The sequence below is a fragment of the Nomascus leucogenys genome, chromosome 8 (assembly GCF_006542625.1).
Source record: "Nomascus leucogenys isolate Asia chromosome 8, Asia_NLE_v1, whole genome shotgun sequence".
Taxonomy (NCBI): domain Eukaryota; kingdom Metazoa; phylum Chordata; class Mammalia; order Primates; family Hylobatidae; genus Nomascus; species Nomascus leucogenys.
In genome coordinates, this window is record NC_044388.1 from 86,279,756 (window position 1) to 86,291,856 (window position 12,101).

The following is a 12,101-nucleotide window of genomic DNA, read 5'->3' on the forward strand; positions in this document are numbered from 1 at the left end:
GAAGCTAAGATCAACTGCCTTGACTATTATTTAATGATGTTGCACTAAAACTTGAAAATTATATGAAAATGAGAAGTCTCCTTAGTGTAAACAACCAGTTGCCATTCTGTTTTCCTGTTAATTGGTTTGTAATTTTATAAAAGGGGAGAGACACTATCAAAAAGATTCTGGCTGTTGTAGGTTGGTACATTTTAATTGGTGGAAAATGCTGGTCTCAGGATTCTTAGTTTGGTTTTTCTCTTCCAACTCCCAAGTAATTAGATTTTTTCTCCAGCATCTCCTGAATAATTCTCAGGCATTACTAGTAGAAATAATATAGTAACTGTCCTAAGACAGTTATTTTGATGGGTTTTATTATTTCCTTATGTGTATACAAAAAAATATTCTATGTAGCAAAGCTAAGGTTCTTACTTTCTTGGAATAGCTCTTCTGATATCTCCTTGGAAATGTCTGATTATTGTCCCAGTCACTGTCATTTCACAGGAAAATTTTATGATTTTGAAGATTATGTTGCAGCTAATGGTGTAATGGAAAATCCTATGATGAAGAGCTAAGACCCCGAGTCCTACACCCAACTCTTTTTCTTTGTGTCTTTGGAAAAGTTACTTCATCTTTCTGTGCCTCAGTCTTCCTATTTCCCAAATACAAAGAAATTGGACTAAATGATCACTGTATTTTCTTTTTGCTCCAAAATTAAGACCCCCCCACACCCTCCTATCAGCACCATATTATTTTGTTGAAGATTATGTTCCCTCTGGGGACTTGAGTCCCCAATTTGAGAAATGAAATCTCATTTTTGAAATGTTTAATAGAATTTTCATTGTAGTCTGTACACAAAGTACCAATGCCTGTAATGTTTGATATATTACAAAGATTGTGGCTTCTGTTAGCTTTTAAACAATATTTCAGAAATAAACTCTCAATTTAGTATGTGATTATAAATCATCTTCATTACAGTAAGTGTGTGGTAGGTACCAGGATGTACAAAGTAGGATGATGACAAGGTTTCTTATTTCAAGGGGTTAAGTCAGCCACAAGAAAGAGTTAAGTACATTTTGGTTGAGTCAGTATTTAAGAGAACAAGGCATATAATGCAGTGTGGGTACAGGTAAGAGGCACCCAACTCAGACTGTAGTGGAGAGGACTGATTAGTGTTGACTTTAGGGACTAGGTGATACCCACTAGGTGTCTGAAATGACTGAAATTTAGCTGATTGGAAGGAGGGCAGCTTATTTTTAACACAAAAAAGTGAGAGCAGGAATCTTGGAAAACTACCAAAGGTTTTGTATGCTTGTATAGAAGAGGTAGCCAGTGCTGTGACCATAAAAGAGTAAGAATTCTAACATTTATCTGAAAGTCTTAGGGAGCCCTTTAGGTAATTTAAGTTGAGGATGACATTATCAAATATATTCCATGGTACTTCTGAACTTCTCACTCGAATTAAAGCAATTGTTTAGTCTTAAAACATTCAACAAATCCAGTTACAATAAAATTTAAGGTTCTGTATGTATTTTCCACTGATAGTTTCCTAAATCCTATATTTTGGAATATCCATTAAAGATAACTGCCCTAACTTTTAATACCTTTTATAAAATTTCTTATTGTTATCTTAGGCTTATTCATTTTCGACCCATTGTGAAATATGCCCTTCCTTATTGATAACTTAATATTGGACTGTGATACATGTATGCCTTGATGTGTGTTTGAGACTTGTTACTGGTAGGATTTTGAATTTAGAAGCAGATCAAAGTACACATCTTCCTTTTGGGTGAATTTTGAGGTCTCTGGCCTGAGTTGTGGTTAGAGATCCTCTTCTTCTGTGTACTATACTTCTGAGCTCATTTGGAGGGTCCGATGTAGCCAACTGTCTAAATATCCATGATGCTGTCACAAGACCTTTGCTACTGCTTACTTAGAGCTAGAGCTAACTTTTATTGAGTTAGTGTCATTTTTCAGATAGTCCCATGAAGACTCCATCTTTAAAAAATATGAACAGCAATTAACTGTCTGTTTAAATAGGCATAACTGTGACCTTTCAGCTGGAGAGATTGAATGGAGCTTTTTGAAAAATGTCTAAAGTGGCAAGTGTCTAATTTTCAGGTTTAATGTTTTTAGTCCTGGGTCAGTAATTGACAAGTGATAAAAGTTGTTCAGTGGTGATCTTATCAGTGGGTGACTTCTCAAATGTCCTTAGTTTAAAAAAGAGGGAACTTCTTTGTTCATTTATAGAACTTATCACTTTAATCTGTTGGTATTAATGTCCACTGTCACTGATCTTTCCATTGATGAATCAGAGAAACGAGAGCAGTTGTGTGTTTGGACAAAAGCATTTAGAGGAACTTCTGAAAGTGATGCACTGGGATTTTAAACATTGCTATGTACATTTAATAAAGTACTAATTCATAAGATGGTTTTGTTTCTTTGTATATTTTGATTAACTTGTGTTTGATAGCCCACTCTTAGTATATGTGTTACTCATTTTTGCATGTTTAATGTATCATTAGTTTTAGCTGCTGATGAAGAAATGAGCTTTTAATTACAAGTAATACACTATATTTCAAACAGTTCCATTTTCAAGACATAATTCGATAAATATATTTCTATCTTTATTTTGTCCAGTCTACTCTCGTTTTTGAAGAACAATTTGAGAAGCCATGGGCCATTTACTTAACCTGCAGTAGCAAGTACTTACTGCCTCCCCGTCTCTCCCTTTCCCTCATATAATCTCAGTATTGCTTGTCTTTGTTTATTATATCACTTGTAGGGTTGTGAGAAATTCCAGAATAAACCTGAGTTTTAAATTGCTATCTTTGGAGTAGATTGGTGTTCAGTGTTGTACTCCCTGTATCATCTTTAAATATTTAAATTGCAGACTCTCTGGCTGCCTCTTAAATTAGATCCTTCACTTAGTAGTTTTGACATTTCATAACCTTGCTCCTCATGCATTAAATATTCACCTGTTTAAGTGGCAGTGAAAATGTAAAATCCAAACTCATATATTAATCCAGCAAATGGAAAATGGAGAACAGATTGCAGTGGAGAAAGAGGCTATTTTGACCTCAGTAGGACATATGCTAGGAGTCCATTGTATTGAAGCATTTCTAAATAGAATTTGTCATTTAAAGCGAACTCTCTTTTGGGCCTTCAAGGGAATTTAGTCTTATAGAACCAAAAAGATACTTAACACTGTCTGAAAATAGCCCCTGTATGGTTCGTGCGTATGAAGGCACCTGTACAAGATCTAAATCCACAGGAAAAAAAAAAAAGTCAGAATGGAGAAGGTTGCTGATAATTGTCAGATACAAAATTTAGTTTGGTAACCGATTTGAATCTCCAGAGTGTGAGTCCTTATTCCACTATCAGCCTTCTTCCCACTTAGGTCTAAATACATTTTTTATTTATAATCTTTTGAGATGGAAAAAGAAATGTTTTTCAGGAAGGGAGGATTTTGATGACAGTGATATCCTTGATAATGGAAGGGAAAGGAAGCTGTTTTAATTCCAAGAACAGTAAATAAAGGGATAGGGGTAGGACCTTGAGCCTTGGTCTGGGAGGAAGGGGAAGGCAATTACCCTTTCTTACATCTTTATTGCCTGAAAGTGAGTGAAAATGGCATTGCTTACTCCTGAGAATTAGAAAGTAACAAAAATTAATTTAAAAATTCGAATGATGATATGTAGTTTCTTTGGTTAATTAGTGGCCACTTCTCTTTTCTTAGAAAAAATTACTATTAAAAATGTTAATGGAGCCGGGCATGGTGGCTCACGCCTGTAATCCCAGCACTTTGGGAGGCCGAGGTGGGCCAATCACCTGAGGTCAGGCATTCGAGACCAGGCTGGCCAACATGGTGAAACCCTGTCTCTAAAAAATAGAAAAAAAGCCAGTGTGGTGGTGCATACCTGTAATCCCAGCTACTTGGAAGGCTGAGGCGGGGGAACAGCTTGAACCCGGGAGGCGGAGGTTACAGTGAGCCGAGATCACCCACTGCACTCCAGCCTGAGCAACAGAGTGAGACTCCGTCTCAAAATAATAAGTGGAATAACTATTAACTAATTTCTAGCAACATCCTGTTTTCTGTCTGTGGCCAGTTTCTCTGTGTACGCCTTTAAGAAACAGCCAGGATTCATTTAATTTTTCCTAACTCAGAACAAGTGAACTAAAACACTCATTTACCATAGTGTTATGGAAGGAAAACTGGATGAGGAGACCAGGACACAGAAAGAGAAAGATCAGAGTTTGAACCCAGAATTCAACACTAGTTGTGTATAACCTTAGGCATGTTATTTACCTTGTCTATGCCTGTTTCCCCAGCTATAAAATACTAATATGTATGCTACCTACCTCATGGCGTTGTTGTGAGGCACAGACAAAATACTGTAGTTTGTGAAAATGCCTTGTAAATGGTTGAAGTCTCATAATCCTCTAAATGTAAGTTTAACATTAAACATTGTTACCAACGTAAGTTTATATATAATCTAATCGCTCCTGTCCTGCCTGTGGTAGTGGAAAATGGTTCTTTGACAATGTTACTGAAAGATACTGTTATTGAGAAGGTTTGTCTTGGAGCCTTTTTAATGTGGCTGGGAACTAAAGATACAATATAAACTGAAGAGTGGACATTGGGGAAAAAAAAATCACATAACTGACCTAGGTATGTTTTCAAAGCCTTTATATAAGCACTAAATATAAACCCATTTTCCTAAATATATTTTAGGATGACTTTTAAGACACACCACCTACACTCAACTGAATTGCACAAAGCAGTGAATGTCACTGCATGAGTAAATTGTTCTAGAACACTGTAATGGAACCAGGTTTCTCTCTAATGGGCTGGGCATTTACCTAAATTTTCAGATGCATGTAGAGGTAAATAGTATTTATAATGTCACATAGATTAGGCTCTGAATCTTTTCATGTGGATTAGAAATTATTTAATTATTCCTAATAGCCATATAAAGAAGGTAGAATTGTGGTAATAGGCTTGAAGAACTTAGTTTTAAGTTCACAGAACTGGTTATGAATTAAACCTAGTTTTGGGCCCAGGCACACTGATTAGCTGTTACCTTTAACCACATTTCCACTGCCTCCTGTGACACTTGATCTCATGCAGAGCCTGTCTCCTGCTGCTGCTTGCTGCATCAGTCATTGGAAGTTAGCCTCCTTGGAGAATGTGTAGATGCCTGCCCTGGAGCCCGTGGGACATGGCTCTTCATAATGGGAGTACTTCAGTCACATGATCTGGAACAGAGTAACAGCTGACTTGTTGAGTGCTCCCTCCTGTGGCAATAAAGCCATAGAATCCTAGATACGGATGCATGTCCCAACTGGTGTGGTTTCAGCTTTTCTGGATAATTGAGAATCTTACATCAGAAAGGAAATTAAGTTTTCATTGATTCATATTACTGAATGCATATATAATTCATTGGCCTTGTTTCATCAGTTTATAGCAATCCCAAGATTTGATTCCATCTAAGTTACATTAATCACTTGAAATTGGCCACTTGTTTTTCACTTACATTGAAGTTCCCCAGTCTTCATTGTTCTTAAGTATTTAGGCATAGAAAAAATAAAAAAGTAGCATATGTATGTTTTCTCCACCACTATTCCAAATTCCTTGTTTCTTCTGTAGGACAGGACAGTGCTAATATAACTTCCAAATATAGCCTTTGGAACAACAGGTATATTTTCACTTGTTAATGAGCAAACGGTTTGAATAAAGAAGAGTATTAAATGTTAACACCATTGGGGCAGGGGTGTGAAAGATAACGAGGTCTTTATAAAGTAGTATAAAATCTGGCTTATATTTTTTTCTGGAAAGCCAAGAAAAAGTGGCAACAGAGAGCTGTGGGCACAATTCAAATTATGGGGAAAATGTTTGGTGCTTCATACTAAAACTTATTTAAGTATTAGTGTAAATTGGGAAAGTTTGTTTTTAACTGGATTAAAGATGGGTACCAGTAATAAAATGAGCAGGCAGTAGTTATCGCTTTACCTCAGCAAATCAATCCCAGACACATTGACCATTTTTAGTTATAATCTGAGGATGGGGGTATATTGTGGAATTTCTGTCCCTTGAAGTAGGCTAGTCCAGAATATTATAGCTAAACCAAAGGGAATGCGATCAGAAATAGCTCATGAGACTAAGTGTTGGCAGATAGGTTATAGGCAGAGAGTCATCAATTACAATTGGGGCAGGAGATCTGGATGACTTGAACTGACCCTTAAATGCTCTGGTTCAGTAAGCCGTTGTGGATCTGCATGATCAATGGGGTACTATTGGATGGGCCTTACTCACCAAATGCGTTAGCATCTATCACATGTCAGGCGCTCACTAGGCATTGAGGATACGGTGATGACCAAGAATGATGTGGTTTCTTGCCTCACAGAGTTGACATGAGGAATGATGATTATAAACAAATACATGCAGACCTATTTTCTCTTTCTTCCTTGTGGGATTTTGTATACCGTATCTCAAAGACATGGAACTCTTTGAAAGTACATACAGTGGCAGGTAGAGTTAATTATAGGGACTTAAGACCTTTTGAAAATCAGGGTTAAAAAGACCTGTGGATGAGAAGACAACAGACAAAGAATAATGAGGGCTTGTTCACACATTCAAATTTCTGGGAATTTATGGACAATCATATGGCGTACATCAAAAGAACGTACTCACTGATAAGGGTGAATTTTTTTTTAGAAGTGTAGCACTCCCACCCACACAGATGGGAGAGGCTAGAAAACAAAAATGTCTCCATGAATTTGGAATCTTTAAGCTTTGAATGATTGGGCCTAAATCCCTATTCTAGGGCAGGTGTTCCCAACCCCTGGCCATGGACCCATACCGGTCCGTGGCCTGTTAGGAACCGGTGCACACAGCCAGAGGTGAGCAGCAGGTGAGCCAGCATTATTGCCCGAGCTCCACCTCCTGTCAGATTAGCTGCAGCATTAGATTCTCATCAGGGCACAAACCCTATTTGGAACTGCACATGCAAGGAATCTAGATTGTGTGGTTTTTATGAGAATCTAATGCATCCCCCACCACGGTCCATGGAAAAATTGTCTTCCACAAAACCAGTCCCTGGTACCAAAAAGGTTGGGGACCACTGCTCTAGGGGTTTGGCCCCACAGAAGACAGCCTATTATCGTGAATAGTACTGTGCTATGTGCACCACTGGTCTGTTTTAAGAACTTTAAATTTTAGTGAATTAAAACTGGATTAAAGATGGGTACCAATGATAAAATGAGCAGGCAGTCGTTATATCACTATACCTCTGCAAATTGATCCCAGACCCATTGACCATTTTTAGTAATAATCTGGAGGATGGGCTATATTGTGAAATTTCTGTCCCTTGCAGTAGGCTAGTCCAGCATATTACAGATACTCTCCCCTCTCCACCTAGGGGAGAGGGAATGGGAATACTGCTACCCATTTGTCTAGAATTTTCCTGGAAATGAATAAAGCAGTTAGCACCTGACTTGCTTGAACTTCAGTGTTCTATGCTGTTCATGGGAAAGTTACTGAGGCAGTTTTTGAGTTTCTAAAGGGAGGTGAGTGAGCGTGCATATACATTTAATTTTATTTTCCTTTTCCAGGTTTCCTATGCTCGCCCAAGTTCAGCTTCTATCAGAGATGCAAATTTATATGTCAGCGGACTTCCAAAAACAATGACCCAGAAGGAGTTGGAACAGCTTTTTTCACAATATGGACGCATTATTACTTCTCGTATTCTTGTCGACCAGGTCACTGGTGAGTAGACAGCCGCTCCGGACAGTCTTTCCCTGTCTCTGACTAGCAGATTGTGAAATACTCTGTCTTTCCATGTAGCAGTCTTGCCTCTAGAACATATCAAAGGTATATGTGGGCCAGAAAATGCAATTTTCTGCTGGAATTGTTCATAAATATGCATGGATAAAAATAGATTGTGGAGTATAGTGAGCGTGCTTGAGTCATTTCCACCCTGAAGGTGCAGGTTTGAAACCTGTTTCATGGCTTGTAATAAATTTATAGATGCTATAATCTTCATTTCCAAGCCACTGTGTGATAAAAGCCCCCATCCTGCTTATAAAGTACTAATAAACAATCTTTCTTTTGTCAAAAAGCGAAGCTTAATGCAGCAGTGTGCAGCTAGTTCTCCAAGGGAGGATTACACTACATCCACACTGGTAATTGCCGTTCAGGCTGTTTTCCAGGTTCATGCTGTGCTGTATGGGCATATGTAAGAGTATGAAATTTTGAATGTTAACAATTTATTTTATTCCTAATATCACTGTTAGCCCAACTGAAATGGGAAGACTAAAATGTTCATTAAAACTCTTTAATGTAAGGGAGTTGTTCTGCCAAATCTTAGTTTAAAGAGCTAGCAATATAGATTTGATTATGGATTTTCAAAATAAAATACAGATACAGTTTCCTATTATAAAAGCAATACTTGGCCAGGCACAGTGGCTCATGCCTGTAATCCAAGCACTTTGGGAGGCTGAGGTGGGTGGATCACCTGAGGTTGGGAGTTTAAGACCACCCTGACCAACATGGAGAAACCCTATCTCTACTAAAAATACAAAATTAGCTGGGTGTAATGGCGCATGCCTGTAATCCCAGGTACTCGGGAGGCTGAGGCAGGAGAATCACTTGAACCCCGGACGCGGAGGTCATGGTGAGCTGAGATCATGCCATTGCACTCCAGCCTGGGCAACAAGAGTGAAACTCCATTTCAAAAAATAAGTAAAAAATAAAATGAAAGCAATACTTGTTCTTTAGTAAACAGTTAAAAAAAAATAGAGAAACATTGTGAGGAGGAAATATTAGCTGTAGTACCACAGACTGAAGCAGCCACATGAAGATTTGTGAGGTTGTTTCTGTTGTTTTTTTTAAGGTAGCTTTTCTCCTCACTGTTTCTCCCCCCACCCACCCACATAATAATAATAATAATAATAATACCTTGGAGACATGTTGTATATTACAATGTCTAATTCTTTTAAAGCAAAGACTTCAGAAGAAAATCGAGCCAGATTTTTCATTCATCAATTGAAGATCCATTTAGTTGATCTGAATCTAATCAGAGGAGCCCATATTACCTGCCTCTGTGCTGTTAATTGGCTTCATAAGAAGCACCACCTTTAGAGTTCTGAGTAGAGAGAGCTAGCACTATATGCATGCCTGGGAGAGTAGCCTAAAGATTTTGCTGTCATGAGAATATTTAGTCAAGTGAGAGTATATAAAATACAGCCTCCTTAACCGTGTTAGTTAATTCATAATACTCATACATGGCCACCCTGTGTTGTTATCACATAGACTAATAATGGTGTTAAATAGAAATCCAGGCCTAGAAATACAGATGAATTTGTTCAAAGCAACAAAAAATCTATTTTATTTCACTTATGCTTTCTAATTCATTCATTCTGAGATCTTGTGAATTGAGAGTAGGTTTCACCTGTGACACTAAAGTGCATCTCATCTTTTACCTGCTAGTCCATCACAGGTGGACCTAGCTTGTTTTAGTCAGCGGTTCTCAAGTATGTGTCCCACACCTGCAGTATCAGCAGTCTTCTGGAACCCTGCCGAAAATGCAAATTCTTGGGCTTCATTCAGAACCTACTGAATAAATCTGAGGGTGATCCACAGGTTGTTCTTATATATGCTTAAGTAGGAGGACCACTGGTTTAGGTGACTCAAGCTGTGTAGAGGCTGTTTTTTTGCTAATCTGATGCTTTTCTAATGGAACAGCTAAGTTCTAGGGGTTATTAATTCTTAATAGGCGCTAGTAGATAAGTGAAAGGATTTGCTATCATTTCACTGTTTATTCTTCATACTTAAGGCTTTCAAAGTGAACTTACTGAATTTACCTGAAATGAAAAATGAAACCCTGCAATTTTCTTATTCAGCCATCAGGTGGTAATAATGTGCAATGTATGCTCTTTAAATAGAAAAGGTAAAGTGATAGGGGCTGTCTTAGATACGCATATATGGAAAATATGCTTTATCTTCATTAGAAAATTCTAAGTCATTGACCTTACACAGTATTAATTTTAAAGCAAGTAGACCTTCCATTTTTTTTTTCAGTTCCTCCAAGCACGATGGTCCAGTGCTTTTTCTCTGCATACCTTTCTTAGTAACCCCTGTTATTTTTTCTTCACTGACATCCTCTGAATCATCTATACTTTCTTGCTACTAGTCTAATCTGGTCCTGCTAGTACTCATTTACTTGCCAAAAAAAATTTCCCTGCCACTGCTTATCTCATGATGACCAGCTGTGGCCACCCCACTAGCCTGTTCACACTAATTAAATGGAATAAGCTGGGTTTCCCTCTACAATTTTTCATAATCTGGAAAGGTTCTTGGCTGTCCTTCTTTCCCATTTGTGTCTTTCACACCAGGGAGAATGTGGGGCAGGGAGTGATCTTCTGTAGTCAGGAGTGATGCTGCTGAGGTCAGAAAGCTTTGATGCTTTACTTCTAGAAGTTTATTTATTTTTAAAATCTAGGTCTTTTCTTTTTCTCCATATAATATTTTTCTGTAATAAAATATAGCTAGTTAGAAGCACAAGAGAGCTTCAGAGAACTGGAAGAACATTTTCAGGCATTTTTTTCCTAAAGGACCTATATCCTATGCAATATTATTAAGCTGAATATATTATTTAAAATTTCAACCGAAATGTCTTTCTACCACAGCGTATGTATTTTTAGCATAGCTTTGTAGCATTTTTAGCAAATTCTTCTTTCTGTTCTCCTTGTTTCAAGGACAGGAACTACTGTGTCCCTTATTTCTGAGCTGCTTATCCAATAGCACAATTTGAAAAATGGAGCTCCAGTATACTGTTGACATTAAAAGAGTGTACGGGAGGGAGGTGGGAGAGAGAGAAAACATGGACATGCCTGTGCTTTCTTGTCTTAGCTGATTGGAATGCATGTGATAATGGGTACTCAGATTATGTAAGTGACACGCATTTTTCTAAAAATGCAAAATGGTGATTCTAAACTGAATGGCTAATAAGTTAAGGGGAAGGTTTCCTCCTGGTGTGATTTTGTGGCAAATATTATATGTAGGTGAAAACATGTTCTCGAGAAGGAAAAATTAATGTGTCCTTTCTTCTCTCCTTCCCTTCTCCTTCTGTTCCCTCTTTCCAAATCTTTACTCAAATCTACCATAGGCATATCAAGGGGTGTAGGGTTTATTCGATTTGACAAGCGAATTGAGGCAGAAGAAGCTATCAAAGGCCTAAATGGCCAGAAACCTCCCGGTGCCACGGAGCCAATCACTGTAAAGTTTGCTAATAATCCAAGCCAAAAAACCAATCAGGCCATCCTTTCCCAGCTGTACCAGTCTCCAAACAGAAGGTATCCAGGACCGCTAGCTCAGCAGGCACAGCGTTTTAGGTAAGTCTGGTTTGGTTCTTGTGCCCAGCTACCAAACTGAAAGAGAATACTCAGGTTTACTGTCCAGTACTTTATTGACAGGATCTCTGGTTTGCTTTTGTCAGTGTTGTTGCTTTTATTATTATTAATTTTTCTTCTCCATGGGCACAGAGAGAATCTACTTGAGAAATAGTGTCTTTTGCTAATATTGAAGGTGGGGACCAAAGGACAGTAACCTACAGCAGTGATTCTTAACCAAGGGTGATTTTGACTCCTAGGGAACATTTGGCAATGTCTAGAGGTATTCATGTTGGTCATGTTGGCACAACTTGTGGGGGTGCTAGTAGCATCTAATGGTAGAGGTCAGGAATGCTGCTAAGCTATTACAATGTACAACATAGCCCCAACAACAAGAAGTTACCTGGCCCCAAGCATCAATAATGCTGTGGTTGAGAAATTCTAATCTGTAGATTTCTGGGGTTATCTGAATTGTTTCCAGGGCTTCAGATTTCCTCTTTTTGTTCTTAAAAGATTTTATTCTCATGTGTCAATTTTTAGGTCAAGCTGTTTCTGTTACTTCACTTTATAGTATGTGCACCATTAAGAATATATAACCTGTGTGACTACGTTAAGTTTCTACAAATGAAGTTCCTCTCTTCCTTTTTAAAATTGTTTACAAACAGGTTGGCAGACTTTCTCTGTAAAGTACCAGATAGTAAATATTTAACTTTATGGGTTATGGTCACTGT

General features: G+C 38.0%; 1 protein-coding gene across 14 annotated transcripts in view; it reads left to right on the forward strand.

Annotated features, from left to right (window-relative positions):
• ELAVL2 (ELAV like RNA binding protein 2) overlaps positions 1-12,101 on the forward strand; it is a 159,281-nt gene that overhangs the window by 136,676 nt on the left and 10,504 nt on the right. For 12 of the 14 annotated variants that reach the window (XM_030817611.1, XM_030817612.1, XM_030817605.1 and 9 more), the window contains 2 exons: positions 7,594-7,747; positions 11,148-11,373. In XM_030817611.1, coding sequence (XP_030673471.1) covers positions 7,594-7,747; positions 11,148-11,373 — 380 coding nt within the window. The remainder of the gene's footprint in view (positions 1-7,593; positions 7,748-11,147; positions 11,374-12,101) is intronic. The other 2 variants (XM_030817617.1, XM_030817616.1) reach the window with 1 other exon arrangement.